The sequence below is a fragment of the Accipiter gentilis genome, chromosome 18 (assembly GCF_929443795.1).
Source record: "Accipiter gentilis chromosome 18, bAccGen1.1, whole genome shotgun sequence".
NCBI lineage: Eukaryota > Metazoa > Chordata > Aves > Accipitriformes > Accipitridae > Astur > Astur gentilis.
The window spans coordinates 573,488-592,607 of NC_064897.1; the positions used below are offsets into that span (position 1 = coordinate 573,488).

At 40.3% G+C, this 19,120-nt stretch overlaps 1 protein-coding gene across 1 annotated transcript in view; it reads right to left on the reverse strand.

The window, feature by feature from the left end:
• The window catches only part of ARFGAP3 (ADP ribosylation factor GTPase activating protein 3), a 35,540-nt gene extending 18,863 nt beyond the window's left edge, over positions 1-16,677 (reverse strand). Inside the window, exons 1-7 of the mRNA XM_049821816.1 lie at positions 16,541-16,677; positions 10,337-10,455; positions 9,035-9,107; positions 6,035-6,166; positions 3,894-3,977; positions 1,606-1,693; positions 1,148-1,204 (exon numbers count right to left, since the gene is read on the reverse strand). Coding sequence (XP_049677773.1) covers positions 1,148-1,204; positions 1,606-1,693; positions 3,894-3,977; positions 6,035-6,166; positions 9,035-9,107; positions 10,337-10,455; positions 16,541-16,609 — 622 coding nt within the window. The 5' untranslated portion in view covers positions 16,610-16,677. The remainder of the gene's footprint in view (positions 1-1,147; positions 1,205-1,605; positions 1,694-3,893; positions 3,978-6,034; positions 6,167-9,034; positions 9,108-10,336; positions 10,456-16,540) is intronic.
• Positions 16,678-19,120: the final 2,443 nt, after the last annotated feature.

A 19,120-nucleotide genomic window follows, 5' to 3' on the forward strand; every position in this document is an offset into this window, starting at 1 on the left:
TCTTGATATTTTTAATGAGACCCCAGTAGGACTCACTACATTCTGTAAGACACTGTATTGTGCCTTCTTGACAGCTACCCTGAGCCCAGGTAAATCTCCCACAATCAGCAGTTTTCAATCAACAACTCCTGTTGAATGCTTGTATATAGAGAAAAACTTGTTCGAGCTGAAATTTGGTTGCAAACAGGCATACACAGGACAGAGATTCTTCATAGAAGATACAACTTGTGATGTCCAAAACAAGCAAGAAAAGCTCTTGCTTTATGAGAACATGTGTTAAAGATACAAATGAGAAAACCAGGAAGTGTGTGCAGTTAACTATTTTTCCTAGTCTCCAGCTCTCAAAACGCCCCCCCCCCAAAACCACAACCAAACCCAACCAAGTGAATATAAAACAGTGAAGATGACCATATCTTCCTGAAGTACTACTTTGTTAGTCCCAGCCACCACTTCTTTACCACCCCTGTGCTGCTGAGAATCAATACTCTTTACTTTCAGAAACGTGCTCCTGCAGGATGATCCTCAAAATGATAAATCACTGATGTATTTTATTCTATTCTATTTTCCTCAACTTCTTTTTACTTACTTTATAGTATGATACACTCTTCAGTGTTAAGTGAATTAAGACTCTGGACGTTGAAGATATTGTATTACTAATACAAGATTTTTCCAGTCTAAATTTTTGTGCTCAGTTTTCTGAAAAGGGAGCCAAAACTGCATCTACATTGAAAGACTAACTATTAGTACAAGATGTGTTTGCTTAACGTAAGTAACAGGCCATTAATCACAGCACAATTCTCTATTCCACCCATGTGCTTCAAATGCAGAACTTAAAGCAGTCTAACAGGAGGTGTAAAACATTAATGGTCACCTTTATTAGGTGTGCTACCTGTAGCATTTAAATTCATCAGGTCAGCTAAGGTAAGATAGATAAACCTAGAATAACACTGACTAAAATTGATTTCTCAGAAGGAGTAAACTGTTTAACAGAAGAAGTTGTAATACAAATTCACATGTTTCAACTAGCTCATGCACACTGATACTAAAGTAAGAATTCCACATCTCTTCCCAGTCATACATTCCCTGGACAAATGAATATTTAAGCACACTATACTGGCTGCTATCTTCTTCCGCTTACATTCATTACCTAATGCAGCTTTTGGTGATGTACCAAGGCAATCAACACTTGGTCCATGATCTGGTCCTAAAACATAAATGAATAACAAGGGTAAGAACATCAGAAAGCTCTTTAGAATGCTTAAAATGCCAAAACACAACTCACTGTACTCAGGGTACTGTTTGATACATATAGTGTAATGTGTTATTTCTATCATAGCTTTACAAGTTACTAAAAAAGCAGCAGGCACCCAAATTCATCTGAAATCTTTTGAATCAAATTTTAATTTGGATTTCTATTAAACATTATTGAAGGAACATGCAGTCCCACACATTCTAGCATAACTCTTCTAAAACCTCCATCCTCTCCAAAATTCTTGCGTTACTAGCATGGTTAGGTTATTTAACTATTAAAGGAGGGTAAAAGGAGCCTAAACAAACAGACTACCAGAAAGCTGCAGCTTATTGTTAACAAAGATTCAGTCATACCTTCACAGCATTCTGGAATATTTTCTGAAGTTTTCTGCTGTAAAGAAACCGGCTCTGGCTCTGATAACACCCACTCTGTATTCTTTGCCTTGAAAAAAATTATAAAATCAAAAGTGCACACAAAATAGAACACAGCAAATAAATACAAGCACTAAGCTCAAAGATTGCCTAAGCATCACTGACTACTTAATATTGGATTCTTATGACTACAGCTTCTAGGTTTAAAACCTGTTCCCAGAAGGGCAGTTATTAAAGTTACAAGAAATGCCTACCCTTATTAAAAACGAGCTGGTTTCAAAACCACTCCTGAGCACCTGTATTTCCCTCTCAGGAATTTCAGTATGTTTACCATCCAAAAAATAATATGCATTTTAATTGTACTTTAGATTTATTTATTATATGCTGGCTATTAATTGTCTTTATTCATAACAGTAATACAGTACAGGAAATCTGGATCATTTATTTACATACAATCACCAAGCCTTCTCCCCATGCTAAGCTCTTGCACTTCCAATTTTCTAACACTTAATTTTTGATTGTGAGCAGTCCTCCCAAGTCCTCCTCATGAGTCCTCCCACTTCCCTCAGACACATCCTCCCCTACAGGCAGGTTTGTGACCTGGTCACAACAATATCAGCTTAGTATTATCTTTTCTACCAGTGCTGTGCCACTGTCAGTTCATGTTTATTCAATCTCAAAACTTCCTGACATCTCTCTCAAAACATCCATACCCAAATAATCTCTTGCCCTGAGGTACCCAGACTGCTTGACTCTAACATCCTGCCTTTGCAGCTACCCAAAAAGTTTGCTGTGAAAATTTAATTTCTTCTACCCATACATTCTCTTAAGAGGTTTTGTATCAAAGTTCCTACTTCTTGTCCTCAACCACAAAAATATTTACAACACTTTTCTGCTTAAACTTCTTTCTCTTTAGCTTGTCTCAGTGTAGGGTTCAATTATATGGAACTTAGTTACTGGGCCTGAAAGTAGCTCATGGCCGCAAGAGCGTTCCAGACACCTTTAGAAGGCCTTGAACAGAATAAACAAGAAGATAGAAGAAAGATCCCAATTAGAAAAACACAGGTGCACATTCCACGATAAAGGGAACTTGGCACAAACAACCTCAATTCAGGGGCTTATCTTGACCAATTGGACTGAGACAAGTTTCGCATGCTCTAATTAACAGAGCCAATTATGTCCTGTGTTTATGCGCGTGTACAGAGTCAGTATAACTAACTGTATCTTATGTTTATACGCGTGGACAGTATCGATATAACCAATCACATTTTATGTTTGTGTGCGTGGACACCAAATGCTTGCGTGCAGCAGCCAATCGGAGCTTCTGGGCAACTTAGAGAATTGTATAAGAATGATTAGCTAGGCTCAATAAACTGGCGACTTTAATCATCATATTGGTGTCCTGTCGTCCAGGCCCCGCATGGAATAACCCTAAACCCTACATCTCAGTTTATGCTTTTCCCACTCAACTGCAAGCATTCTTCCACGTTGCCTTTTGCAAACAGAAATATTCCATTTATTTTTCTACTATCAGGACAGATGATCTTCTGGTGAAGACACTAGTATTCACAATAACTGATTTTTTTGGTCTTGGCAATGACCGTTTCTGAGTAATACAACAATCTTCCCTGTCTGTAAAATGTAAATACTCCTTCACTGTTTCAAAGATGCTGAAATTAATTTTTATAAGACATTCAAATATATGCTGAAGTAGAAGTTCCTAAAATAAAACAAATAAATAGCAAAAAGGCTGAATTTCCCTTTAAAATGCACCATTTCTGAAACCTCACAAATACAACAAAAACCAAAATGAAAACCAACAGTAGCCATAGCCTTCAGAAAGCTACTTTAACATTTTCAAAGAGGATGCAAGTATTCTGGAGGAAGAAAAAAAGCTTCTGCTTAGCAAATGTTTTAAGAACCATTAAACTCTACTGATTAAAAACCAAAGTTACCTCATAGTATATTTAAATCAGAGCACTCCCAAGCAAGGAATCATGAGTCCAACTGGAACTGTATGCATACAAAAAACCCATAGTTTCATTCCACATTTAGCTACTATTTGGGTCATTCTAAATTACCACTTTAGAAAGTGGTTCACATCCAGGAAGAATTCTGAGACCCACACAAGGAAAAGCAGATAAATGTTAACTCACTGACCTACCCTTTCTCTATAAGGTTTTCTTTCAGGGTTTAATCTTCATCATAGAGCACACAGTTAACCTAAGTGTTTAGAAAGCTAACAAGAATTAAATACAGGTAATCTATACCTTGAGAGAAACATGGGATGCAAAAAAGTCTTCCTCTTTGTTTTGAGGTGACACAGGTGGCATTCCACATCCATCCGTCCACAGCTAGAATTAGGAGAGAAAGCAAGAGAAGTTTACAGGACAACGCCATTGATATATTTTTTTCAAATGCACTTATCTTATAACTACTTTTTTTTTTCCAGGTTAAAATTTCCGTGATTTTTTTTTCCTGGTACATAATTTTTCCTTACCAATTTATTCAAGCTTCAATATATGACATTCCTTTTTTTTTATTTATTTCATACATCTTTGATGTGTTCCTTCACATTACCCATTTCCTTCCTAACAAAATGCTCAGTATAAGCTCTGCTACAATAATACTGTCAATATTTAGTATCACTAGACCTTTATAATAAGTAAGTTTTTTCATATTCTCATATAAGGCATTTTCTCTCTAATATTCTTGCTTTGCCCAAAGCAAAAAAACCTGAAAACATAACACTAGCAGTCACTGGAAACAGTTGTCAGAATTGTAGCAGTGTGGCCTGGTACTCTGACGAATTTTCCCACCTAGTCTGAGAGTCCCAAAACCTGTGCTACACTCAAAGCACAGTTTTGCAAGATGCTAACAGCTTTGAGCAACGCCTGATCTCAGGGCAGGCTGGAGGGCCCGCAGTGCCACAGATCGTTCTTAGCATCGTGCAGGACAGGATTATGATGTGCACTCCAAGGTTACTCACAGGCAAATAATTTCTCATGGTTCTTTCTACTATTTGCAAAAGATACATGACCAAAAAGAATGACCTCTGTCAAAAAGGTTACTGAACGTGCAACAAGCTTACCTCATCATTCAACAATTGACTCTACCAGTAAGTTAAGAGAAGAAATTTTTTAAAATGTGACAGGGGAGGGGATGGTTAGTACTAAATCGAATTATCTGAATAATTTACTTCAGCAATTTAGATAGCACATAATCACTTACGTTTGCAGTATATAATTAAGAAATATATTTACTAATTTTTTAAAATAAAAAATACATAATTAATATCAAACAATTGGGTGGAATCTGTAATTGAAGCAAGATAAACACAGTTCTTCAAAGTGTCATTTGGGGAACTTACCCTCAACTTAAATCCACATGGTATATTATATTTACTTGAACATGTTTTACATCTAAAGCTGTTTAGTAGGTCAAAAGAAATATTCTCCAAAGTTAGTGATGTGGACTATACTGTCTATAACATTTATAACATAGAATAATTACAATCCATTACATTTCATGCAATTTGATGCATAGATTAGAAAAAAACCGAAGCTTTCTTGTTTTTCTTTTAATTCCCACTCATCTGATCAACTTCAGATGAATCAGTCATGGACTTTAACAAGCTGAATTAAACAATCAAAGCATGCTTTCTGCGTATGCAGAAGAGAACTGTTGTCAAACTTATTTAACACCTCAGCAAACTAATTCTGCATACTTTCCCAATAACGTCTTCCTGTCAGCAACCTAACAATGTTTTGACAGTACGCATGAACTGTTTCAGCATTTTTATGGAGAACAACAAGTTAGGACATACAAAACCTGCCAATTTTTCCAATATTATTTTTGTAGGGAAAAAAGCAAAACCACACATTTATTTACCTGTTCAAATCAAATCCCAAAGTACATATATTTTGTAGTTAATTCTATTAGCACTTTTACATTTTTACATGCTGTACTTCTAAATAATAATTCAGTTCCAGATAAGCAAAAATAAAACCACTACATCGTTCATGGAGAAGTGCTGACATTTTTGTTATGCAATACCACTAATATAATTTTGGAACACACCTGCAAACAAATTTCCATTTTGTAGAATACCTGAAGTTTCTCCCTAGAACTCCTATAAGTTACTGCAAATGCTAAAAATTACCGTTTTGAATAACCCAGAAATGATCCTGAAATACCCAGTTGAGCTCTATCTCAATATTCTTTTTCCAAACAAAAAAGGTAAGCTACAAGTAGTTTACTCTCCAGCTTGCCTATTCACTGCAATGTGTATCAGTACCTCCCCAAGACAGATAATCTTTTGCATTACTAATTAGAAACTTAAAATGACTCTAGGGAGAAAGAAGACAAAATTTTTCAGAAATCTGAATGACACAGGACACACACTACTCACATCAGTACCATACTTTCTTGTTGCCTGTGTTGCAAGAGATTTAATCTTCTCCTTGTAAAGCTGAGCACCACGACTGTTATACTTTGCATTGCTATCATTTGTTGTGCATCCATGTTGATGGAAAAAAGCAGACTATGAAGCAGAACACAGAAAATGCTATGAGAAACAGGTTTAAAAACTAACGTCATTTAACATAAAAATGCATCACAATGCAGCAAAATACTGTGCTCCTCTACCCAGTTCTAATCTTTTAAATTATGAAGTCCATGTATATTTCCAAAATAAAAAGAAAACTCCATTCTGGCAACCTCTTTACATATAAATAAAACAACAGAAAAAACAAATACATTAGTGGGATGTGTTAAAAACATATACAAATGCAAGCTTGCCACCATATACAAAGAATCCTAGTTCTGAAATTAAGTGTAGAAAGGAAGAGGTAAAATTGGTTGCCAATACCTGTGCTTCAAAGGACACTCCTGATACATGAGTATTGGCTTCATCTCAAGCATGCTAGAGAGAACAATGTATGTTCAATAGCATCAAAATGACTGTATAAAAATGGTCTTCCTTCAAAAGAAAAGTATGTATACATATATATATATGTACCCATATATATATTTATATGCTTGTGTATTTATAAAAAAATATAAATACATAAATGAAAAATTTTATTCTTATTTAGGATCTTAAACCAAAAGCAAATCAATACATTTATATCAGAGTACCACAAGTGTTTGAAAGACAAAAAAACAACAACAAAAAAAATCATTTTCTCAGTACCTATAATTGACTACCAAATCATATCATACATTCTTGCATGGAAGAACATGTCAGACTATTACAGTAAAAAAAATAAACAAGTTTCTGATAGGATCAGCAAGTCTAGATAACCTAAGGTTATGACCTAATATGCTGCAATTGCAAAGCATAAATCTAGCATACAAGTACCAGGCTTCATATAAAAATTAAGCAACAACCATGCAGGAGAGAGATAATGCCAGTCACTTCAGTGATTACAACAGAAAGTCTTGAACATCACAGATGCCAAAAAGACTGTATTTTTGCATTTAATTACATACACCTATGAGCTTGATATCAGAGCTTTTTTTGGTAAAGCTCTGATCATCAGAGCTTTCCAATCATCAGACACATTTGTTCTGAAAATAAAAGGAATTAACATTTCAGATTTTCTAGCAATCTGATACACAGCTACAAAGCTCAGGACTGCTGTTAGCCAAGATTCAGCGTCATCAGGCAATTACAGAATGCAAAGGATCTGGTAGTGCTTCTAAACAGTAGTTAGTAAAAATAGAATTTGGCATTTAATTGAAACAAAAAGGGAATGTTTTTTAATGCAATTAGAAGAAAAATGCTAATTTTACTTTTTAAAATGTCTAGACACTTTACTAAACTGATTCAGGTATTAATCTTCCTAGGCAATCCAAAACAGGCCTCAGTGAATTTGAGGTATTTGAGGAGTGGCTATGGGTATATATCACCTCTTGGTACAATGTATGATAGGAAACAGTGACATCCAAACAGAAAGACAAAAACTCATAAAATTAAATAATAAAGGTTTACTGTTATTCTTCTGGTAATATACTTTCTAAGATTAACTGAAGTACTTTTCAAACTTTGCCGTCTCTTCTTTCCAACTGCCTTAAACCCTTTGTATAGCAAAATTTATATCGTCTAACCAAAGCTTTTAAGCCTTTGGCTAAAAAAGAAAATATTTTTCATGCAAAATCTCTCTCTTCTGATTAGCCAAAATTGTGATTTTTAGGTACTAAGTGGCATAACAGAAATTCAATGGCAGTATTAAGACAGAAAGGTGTAACTTAGAAAGGAAAGGCAGAAGAAAAAGAGGGAGAGAACACCATGCAACTGCTCAGATCTGCAAGACAGAGACAGTGACCTGCTGAATGCCTTATTCAAAGAAAAAGGTTTGATTGGAAAATGCAGAAATGGAAGAGAAATAATAATGATCCTGAATTAATAATTTTTGTATGGAAACAGGGGAAAAAAAGAAAAAACAGCAGAATATTAAAGTGTTAGACTTAAGGAAAGCAGATTGCTAAGAAAATTGTTAAGAAAAAGCCTAATGAAAGCAAGTTTGGGTGAAGTTTCTTAAAAGAAACAACATTAAGGACAAAGTACAAATGAAGAAAGATAAGGGGTAAGCATTCAGGGAATTAGAAGAAAAGCAGAAATTGGTTAGGGAAGTTGCATGGTGGTTGCAGGATGGGTCAACTTAGGGAAGCAATCTCAGTTCTTGATGGTCAATCTGAAAAAAACATGCAAAACCAAGCAAGATTCCAAAAGAGTTGACAAACAAAAACATCCCCTTTTTAAAAGGAGATTGAGAACAATACAGCAGTCAACATAACTTCAATTTACAAAAATATTGTGTAAAAAACTTATTCATAAGTACATAAAAAATCAAGTTGAAAGTGACAGCCAATATGAAGTGGCCCAAACCAAAGCACTGCTATTCCCTCTCTGACAGTGTAGCATGTCTTATCTTGACTTCAGTTGTACCTCAGGTATAAGTCAGATCTCGACTTCAGTGTGACTTTTGACAATGTCATTTTTGGCATGATATTTTTATAAACCATGTAAGGAAACAGAGTCACAGGAAGATACTCATAAGCTAGGTTTACAAGCTGTTGGAAAGACATCTTTCAGCAGCTGTCAATGTTTCCCTGTTACATTAGACACGTATTGACAAGGAATCTGATCTGGCCTTTTCAGTGATTTCTATTAATGACTTTTAAGAAAAAATAAAACATTTCCAGATTATACCAAGATGAAAAAGTTGCAAGAAGTATGGAGGATGAAATCAGCATTCAAAGGAATTCTTAAAAACAAGAAGGGGGGGAAGAGAGAAATGGACTGGAAAAATAAAAATATGTCCAAGATGTGAGTCGATAAGGACAGACAATAGCTTCCAAGCCTAAGAAGCTTCAATGTGCAAAGCAAATTCTCAGGAGTACATACAGCATTTGCATTTCCTCCAACTTGCATGCATCTCAGTTGAAACCAAGACCAATTTGAATCCAGTTCTGTAGATCTAAATAGAACGAAACATTTTTAATGTTATCTTCAAAGCCATTTAAAATTTCTCTTCCCTTTTTTTTTTGTAAAGTGTTTCTCTCCCCCCCCTCCCCGCCGCTTTTTTTTTGTAATGCGAAAAACAGGCATCTAGAGAAAAAAAAATATCTGTGACAATACATTATGTGCAAAACAAATTAATAAAGACGTGTAGAACTGCCACGGTTTTTCAAACTGTAAAAGCTTGAAAAAAAATGCACCCTCTGGCTGACAGGTTTTCCCTTTTAAAAAGCACCAGTAAGATACATTTTCAGGAATCACATTTTAACTCTGTCAACAGCAGATGACAATCACATGTAATGGACAAAGTGACAATTTGCGTGTCATATCACAACAAAACTTTGGAGCTCAGTGAGTATAAAGAGAATTAATACTGTGATCCTTAGGAACGGATTCTTTAGAGGCCTCTTGTAATGTTCTTGTATACAGCGAAAAATCAGCAGAGGAAGAATTTTAGTTGATGGAAAATGGCTGCTTTTATTTGCAATCCACTCTTGGACACATTGCTCTCACTCACCTCAAGCAGAACCTTCCATTTCAAATACGTAATCATTTATTAGGCCAAAAAGGCCCACAGGCCATCAGTTAGGATACTCACCCGAAATGTGACAAGGTCAGGGTGCAGATTTACTGCACCGACTGATTGACTGAGCTAAACAGCTGCCAAAACGGGTAGCCCTTTACACCAACCCAGTACTAGCAGTCAGGTAACACCATCATGAACTGCTTCAGGAAGCAAAACTGGCAAAACGCTACTTAGCGCTCCGAACTAGCTTTGCTGGGGGTCAGATTAGCTTTATGATCAATACACTGTAACAGTGTTGAAGATGATAAACTAATATTTGCCTCAGTCTTGATGTGGAGGAATGATAAAACACTTCAACATGCTTACTCCGTTCTTCATTTTCATCATCTCCAATGTAGAAACAGACCAGCCAACAAATGCGCACTACTAACACAACAAGAAGGTAATGGGAATGGGTGCATGGTACAAATTCTGCTGAACCCTATCTATTTACCAAATTTCCAAGCAGCTACCAGATACATCAAAGCCAATACAAACATTAAAAAGGTCTGAATCAGTAGTTGAGGGAAGAATGGGTTTTCCTCTCTGAGCAGGTATCTGAACAAACAAACAAAAACATTAAAAGATGCCATTTTTACTATAAAAATATACAAACTACTTACCGAATGAAACTCAAATGAACACCAAGTGATCGATGGGTCCCTGAACAATCAATACAGAGAAAAACTCCATATGTTATGCTTGCCCAGCTAGGGTTCTTTGCTCCGCAGTCAAAACACACCTTAAAGAAAATAAAGATCAGTAACAGGACTTGAGCATAACCACATCTTACAGTTGTATTATAGGTCATGCTAACACCCTTGCAGTGATCAAGCTTAATTAACTCACCCTTACAGCATTTGTTGACATGACAACTTCATATTATCCTAATTTTATAAATATAAAGAGGAGTTACACAATCTGCTCACACTTGTGTGTCTTTGCCCTAACTAGCCAGGACTGCATGCCTTCCCGGTTTCCAACTATAACCAGTGTACACAAGGTCCACAGGTTGAGAAACCGGGTCAGAGAACCTACATCAGCCTAGTTCGAACACACATTTAATGCAGTACTTCCAGCACTTCTGAAATATGAAAGCGTTTAAGAAATATTTTCCCGAAGGCAGGCTCTCTTCATGACGTACCACTGAGCCTACTCTTTCCTCAGAACGTACATGCTACTGCAGTAATCAGCAGCACTAATGACATCATTAGCTACTTTCGTAAATAGAATCCTTGACCTTTAGAGCAAGCCTCTGAAATCCAGCTGTGTGAAGAAAGCGTCCACACTGTACTGCCTAGCCTAGCCCTCTCTGCCAGACATGACTATTTGTAAGATATATCACACACATGTATTGCTGTATCAACCTTTTAACTGTCCGTAGCACAGACCGGTTAAAAAGCAAATATGCCCACAACTACTGCATAGACAAAACCAGGAATTTCTTATCCTCTGCCACCACATTAGACTCCTAACATTCAACTAAAACTACAAGAGGTATCTGTGTCTATATGTCATATACTTTGCAGGTCTGCAGGCCACAACTTTCCCATCCTGTGTCAGTTATTCTGAATTTTGTGCTTCTTTGGCCAAAGAAAGCAAGAACAAAAAATTTATCTGATACAAATCAATTTTCAAATGCAAGGAAGAACGCAAATTTAAACAGAAACAGCTATTCCTTATAAATGCCATGTGCACATGTCTATTCCTGTATGAAAGCACTTCTTTATCTGATCAATGCTTTTTCAGTGGTATTTATAAAGGCTGCAAAGAAGTACTTCTACAGTAAAAGCATCCATCTATAGGTACAGTCAGTGGCATCTACTAAGAATTAACTCAAGAGAGACAAGCTTTTACACAAAAATCAATGGAGTTCCAATCTGCAATTTTATCCTTTAACATCCTCCTATAAATCTAATGCATCTTCAGACAGCAAGGGAAGTTCTAGCTATATGTAGAAAGAAAGGAAAAAAAAAAGTTTCTTCCAAGTCAGCTGGGGACACACAGTACACCCTACACGCAGGCCACAATGCTTCCAGCACCTCCTCATCAAGCTGGAAAAATAAAAAGTTAAGAAGTCTCCTTGCTAGAAAACTCCATGCATACAACTCAGTAGAGATTTTTGTCTCTATATTTTTGTACATACCCAGTCAAACAAGACCCGAGTTTGCACTCAAGTCAGCTCACCTATCATTCACCCAAATTAATTCAAGTACACACCCAGGAGCAGTTTGAGGCTAAACTCCTCATTTTAGTGTGGGCCTTTTTAAGCTTGTACAGTCCAAATTTATCAGGCACAAGCAAGTTCACCGGCAGATCCAGCATTAGCTTTTCCGACACATCAACATTTTAAGCCTGAGCTTCAGGTAGGCTAATGATTGGTAACACAAACAGAAAGCATGGAGGTCGCAGTTTCTGTGTGTGCAAGTCCCCTCGTTCAACAGAGACTTAACATTTATTAATGTTAAGTCATTTATGCCTCCCATATCGTATGTGGAAATGGGGTCATTCACTGACATATAGCAGAAAGAAGAAATAAGATAAAAGCTACAGAGAATGAGTGACAAAAGGAATATTAGAGGGTGCCCCTGAAACAAGCACAGGTGGAATAATGATATAGAGGGAGTTAGGAAAAAGGAAGAATGAGTAACTTCACATATGCCATTTCTAAGAAAACACATCGCCTTAGTAGTCAGAGCTCATCCTCTTTTTTCCAATCCTCTCCATTCTTTGAAGTACTTCCTTAAAAAAACAACATGAGCCTTGTCTTAATTTTAAATTGGCTATTTTCAGGCTTTTTCTTACAAGGCCAAAAGGAGGATGAGCACAACAAAACAGGAGAATATTCTGCTTGAAACCAAAGCTAACAGAACAGCACAGCCTCGCTTCTAATACAGGAGAGCAAACCAGGCTTACAGTCCTAAGTCTTGTGGAAATCACCTGGAGTACAAATAGGAAACAGGAATCTTGAGTATCAGTGGGTGGTTAAAAAAAAATAATCCCATGTTTAAAAATGTTCAGCTATAAACATCCCTAAAGATTCTCCTCCCCTCCCCAGTATAATTATAAACACTTCTTAATTTCAACATCTTAAAAGTCAGTTGCATCACCTTGGAAGCTAGCTGCCACAAAGCAGTATAGCTCAGTATCTCACTCATGCAGGACTCTACCAGCTATTTACCAGACACCTGTGAAAATTATTCATATGCATAAAACCTGTAGCTTTTAGGATTGTGATGCAAGTAGGAACATCTAATTTTCTTGTGAAAGCAATGTAAAAACTGCCATTTCCATCATGCTATGCAACAGAAATAGAAGCATGTCATTAACATTTACTCATTTTGCTTAGTTTTCTCAATTTTTGAAGTGCTTCCCACCACAGAAATTGTAACAAGAATTAAAAAAAAAAACACACCAAAAAAACCCCACAACAATTTCAGAGCCATCCTATGAAATTGCTTCCATTTCAGAAACAGATCAAGTGTATTTTCTGTACTGATTTAGATAAAACTACAATATCAAAATCATTATAAAAATCAATTTGAATTAAATTCTTAAATAAGTTACTGCTTTTAAAACACACTTGAATTCTTTTTGCTTATTTTGTGTTAAAGCATTTCAGGACAGCCTAGATTCAGTAATAGTCACTTTGAAAATAAGAGCAAAAGGCCTAATCAAGATGTTTGTACCTCAGCAAACACAAAGACTCAGGTATAATCCACAGTAAGCGGTCATTAAATCCATCTTGCCCAAGATACCCATGTTAATAAATAAATATATAGTTTATATTGTTATTGGATATGGAAACATAATAATATATAGCCTATAGAAATGTTAGTTTTGGCACTTTGGAAGAGGTGAGCAGGTTGAGCAAGCTTATCCCCGAGCTGACAGTTATGTAGACACTTCCAACCTCCCACATAGCGGGGCTACTGCCACAGGGTAGCTCTGCATCTCCTTGTGCTTGCCATTCCCAGCATGCAAGGCTACCATACAACTGCATCAACACTAAACCAGCTAAAACTCAGAAGGCAGTTTCATACTTGGTCGAAGGTGATCTAAAACCAAGCAGATCCTCTCTTAGTTACCAGCCACCGTATCCAGATATGCTTTCCTTCTCTTGCATCAGCAATAATAATCACACTTGTTGATCCTACTGGAAACCAGCACTGCACTGCTTTGACTCAGAGCAAAGGTAGGTCCAACTCACATCACAGCCGCATGACCAGTAATGCCAATATAAGGGAGGGAACAGCAGTGTTTGCCACAGGAAGAAGACAGGACTGCCCATTTTGGAGTGTTGTGGTCTTAAAATGACTTAAGTGAGGCATTATATACTACACTCTACTCTGGGGCAAAAAAAAACCCTGCTCTCCAACACACACACAAACCACGCCTACAATACACACTGTAATAACAAAACTGAACAACTGATAAACCACCACCACAACACGCATGCTTAGTTTTCAGCCAGTTCAGATCCTTGATCTGGGTGTCCAAGCAGAGACACAAATACTATCATCAACAAATGAACAGAAAGACCCAGAGAGAAACGAATGAAAAACTAACAGTTTCGGAGAAATAGATCTACGCCAGATTAAAAGAAACTATATAGCACAGCCTCAGGGTGCAAGTCTTCAAAACAGGTGAGCTTTACAAACACTCAACAATACCAGGTAGCTTAAGGACTATGAACATTTTTATATGTACAAAATACATCCCATTTGATAATTGTAACATGTTGATAAGTGTCATCAGGCAGCTCTATATTATGTAACACCCAAAGACACACTAAGAACTCAAAAAAGCTACTTCTCATGCTACACAAAGTAAAGGAAACTAAGATCAAATTACAGACATGTTAATTTCAAGACAATTACTCAAATACCAGTTTAAACACACTATAATCCACAAACTAAACTGTACATTTAAGTGAGAATTGTTTTCCTAAACTCATGTGCACCAAGAACTACTGCAGATCACCTAGCCCAGTATAAGTGTACATGCCTGCTTATAGTAGGTAGTCAGTAAACCCAGATGCTGCACAGAAGAGATCCCAGTTCTTCCCAAACTGTATAAACAACACAGTTAAAGCATATTACTAAGCTTCTAATACAGAACCTTGCCAATATTTGCACCTTCCTGTGTCTTTCTTTCCCAGCAGAAAAGCTCTACAAATAAAAGGGGCAGACTGCATAAGAAGAACACGAGAGAAAGGACACAAAACAAGATGTGATCAAGCATGAGAGGATAAACTGATGGCAGCAACAACTTTTACTTAAGAAGACTGGTCAGATACATCGGCATGGGAGAGTTGTGAGATCTAAGCTGTTGATGTTTCCCACTCTCCCTCCTGTCTGTTGTTATAGGTCAGTAAGAGCGGGCTTCATTGCAGTGCTAATATGAGTTATCTGCACCTGAGCTACTTCTTTCAAACTGACCTTGTCTGAATGGCAGCACGCACTGTGCCAATATTGCTTTGTTAGCGTTGGCACTAAATTTATATGCAGCACCTGACACGACTGCAAGGAGGACAGATATGCCTGAGCAACCACAGGTACCACAACCACCTTACTAACAAAGCACAGTAACGATGAGTCCAGAACTGTTCGAGGCACTCCATCCTTGGGTCTTCCATCCTCACCAGCTATGGGCAGCACCTTCTGATCCTCTTGTGATCCCAATACAGAAAAAGCATCGTGACAGCATTACAGAACTACTCAACCTCTTAAACACAGTGCCACTGAATTTCAGGAGCCTGTAGACTATCTTCTCTCTGACTCTCCCTGTTGGGATTAGGACCTTTTCTTGATGAACAAAGGCAAGTTTTAGGAACACCTGTGCTAAAACTAATTGGCGAGGATTCATCTTTGAGCCCTGCTTTCTGAGAAAAGAGATGCATGTCCATTGCCTGTACAGTCTTAACAATTTGTGTTCAAAGTGTGGGAGTCAGTTTTGGACCAAAGACAGACCTCCAGACTCATATTCCCAGAAAACAAAACCAAGGCATTTCTTCACAATGCTAATCCAAAGTTTCCTAGTGTATTTTTCAGATATGTTCACAGCATATACCATAATGTCAATACAATGGAGCAGATGGCACTAAAAAGCAGCACAGGAGCACGTAACTGCGGACAGTACTTCTGCCGTGTCACCTCGCAGTCTGAGGCACCTTTCCCAGTTCCCAGCTAGCCACTGCACACCTCCATACGTAACGAATACTAAAACACCAACCGGGCTTCCCAACACTGAAAACTGAAGTCACCACCGGACGAGTCCAACGTGATGAGAAAACACCAAACTTCCACTGCCACCGAAGCGGCTGTGCCACAATGGGCTTTTGCTTCTTTGATGACAACACCCCCACCCCTCCACCCCCCGCCACACACACACACTCAACAAGCAACGTTGTCACCGTTTGGGAACTCGCTTTTTATTTTTGTCTGCGCTGACCCTCCTTCCAGCAATCCTGGGACACCGGGGAGGAGCTGCACTTCCCCCGGTGAGTGCTCGAGCGCCCGGCCGGGCCCCGGGGGCGGCCGGAGAGCGGGCAGAGCTGCCCGGCTCGACGGCGACACGGGCTGCCCCCGCTTCCGGGACGGCCGCCGCCGGGGAGCTGCCCGGTCCTTCCCGCCTCCGTCCCGCAGAGCGCCGCCGGCAGCGGGCCGGGCCGGGCCAAGCCGAGCCGGGCCGGGCCGGGCCGCTGGGGGCTCGGCGGGGCGGGGCGGGGCGGCCCGCGGGCACTCCCCCTCCCCCGCCCCGGCGGCAGTGCGACGTGTCACAACGGCGGAGCGCAGACCTTGCCCACCCCCCGCCGCCGCCCTTACCTTGTTGGTGGGGACGGAGCGGAGCCGCTTGAAGATGGCGGCAATGTCCTGCTTGCTGGGCTCGCACATGGCGCCGGGGGGCAGGTGGGGGTGGAGGCGGGAGAGCTGCGAAGGAGAACCACCACCACCGCCGCCGCTACCGCCCGCTCGCACCGCCGGGACGCCCCACGCCGCGGCGGGACGCTCCGCTCCGCCCCGCCCCGCCCGGGAGGCGGCCACGCAGCGCGCGCCCCCTCAGCCCGGCGGGGCGCGGCCTGCGGTCGCCGGCGTGGCGCAAGGGGGCGACTCTCCCTTCCCCCCCCCCCCCCCCCCGGTCGCCGTGGAGACGAGCGGCTCTGCTGCGTCAGCGCCTTCCGTTGGGCGCGCGGGGAGCGGGAGGCTGCGAGGCGGGAGAGGGCCGTGAGGCGGCCGGCTCGGGGCTGAGGCACGGGAGGTGGCCTCGGTCCCTCGGGGCGGCGATGGGGCCGCGGGAAGAACACCCGCGGAAGAACACCGCCACCCCGCTGCTTCCCTGGATGTGGGAAAAGCGAAGCAGCCGCATTCCCCTCGAGACAGGTGATAAAGCGCGTTGTTAGGCTCGCGACTAGACCTGTTTCTGCTCTTGGACTCAACAGGTAGGTTTCAAGGGCTCGGTGAAAATTCGAGTTAAAACCATCGTTTCCGCTCCTCGCTAGCATCGAAGTACGCAGACAGGGACAGGTGAGTCGGTGCCAAACTGGCAGAACAAAAAGACAGGTTTTAACTGCTTCCGAAAGCAGCATGTTCAGATTGAAAATCTGAAATCATAAAGCCTCTCAGAACAGGAAACAGAATAATAGAAATATAATCAGGAACCGTGTAACTTACTGGTATCCCTACTTGGAAAACCTTGAGTGCCCAAACCACAGCACACTGAAATTGGTTGCATGCAGAGGCCTTCTGTCACAGCTGTCTGCCTCACGCTCCACCTTACAGGAGGATTTGTCACTCGGGCCATGAAGCTCAGCAAAGGCAGAGGCGCCAGGCTAATGAACCCTTTTGCTGGAACACTGGCCAGCATGCTGCAGAGGTCCTGCAGTGGCCACTCCGGCTCCCTCATGGCCAGCACTGAACTAAAGGTTCAGTCCTTAACAAAGCCCTTAATGGTGGCCCTTGCAAAACAGAGCAAAGGCAACTTTGTGGCTCTATAGAACTCGGCTCAGATCCATAACAGGATCTTCAGAGCTTGGTGTCTTAGCACTCTTCTCCATTAGAGACCATCGAGGCTCGCAAGGCTGTATCCCCTTCTCCCTTAAGCTTCTGACACAGACAGGTAAGACTGCATAGTTATCCATATGTGGAAAAAACAAGAGTTTAGACAAAAGTTCTATAATTTATCATTTTCTTTCAGAAACGTCTAGGTTGGAAGGGACCTCTGGAGATTGTCTGCTCTAACCTTCTGTTAAAAACAGGGCCATAGATAGAGTTATCTAGCTATCTAAATAGTCAAGTTCAAAGCTTTGCATGAAAATCCAGCTTCAGACCCTTGGCCTCAAACCTGTGTCACCTTCAGTGCTTTAAGTACAGGCGGTTCACTGTCCCCTGTGGAAGCTAACAACCCCCAGTTCTTACTGGTCAGCTGGGGAAATCATGCAGGGTGAGGAGACGCATTACTGCCTCAGTTCTGGCCACTCTGCCTGGGGCAGTCATGTGGTAAGCACAGTCTTGAGCACTGGTTCAGGGATTTCTGCTGGAGCATATGCTGCGTGCTGTCCCTGCGTGGGGCCCTCAGCACTGCAGCTCAGAGCCATGCCCTGATCCTGTAGCACCTTGCTGATCACCAGGAGTCAGTCACTAGTTATCCAGGCAGGCAGCTGAACACACGAACGTTTTACTCTTATTTTCAGAGTGTGGATGTTTGCTGCCAGCAGGCCAGCAACTTCTTTACTCCAGATTAACTTTGTTCAGTCTGGCACTATCACAGGTAGGGGGCCTGATCAAAGTATAGGATAGCTGTCCAAAAATCCATCTGTATGCATATAGCCAAGTAACATGGAGACTAGACTTAAAACATCTGAGCCTTTAGAAGCATAAGTTGTTACCTATTCCATAGCAACAAATACAATCACTCTCTTCACAATCACTTGGGATCAAGAATGCCTATCAAGAGACCTCCTTTTACAAATGAAGTTTACATTTCTGGAAGACATTGCCTGTGTAGTCATAGGTGCTCCCTACAGCGCACTCTCCTCCAGAGAGACTTGCCAAATCCCATCTGACTGCATGAGGATTGTCATCCCAGCCTACAGCTGCTGGCCTCACAAAGAGAAAGAGTTGCCAAGTTTCCACAAAGGAAAAAAAAATCCACTATGTCATCTTTATAAGTACTATTAAAAAAAAAAGAAAAAGAGCAGGAGAGGTACAATCTTGCCAGTTAAATTGGAAAAATTAACATCAGAAAAACAAAGTCATTCTGAAGATTGACCTGTCTGGCACAATCCTAGAAAAGGATACTTATTGTCCCATACTTTCCCCAGCTGCACTGATGCCTCCCCAGGCAACGGCACGCAAAGGCAGACCTCCTGCCACTGCAGCAACCTGAGAGACCCAAAATGCATCTTT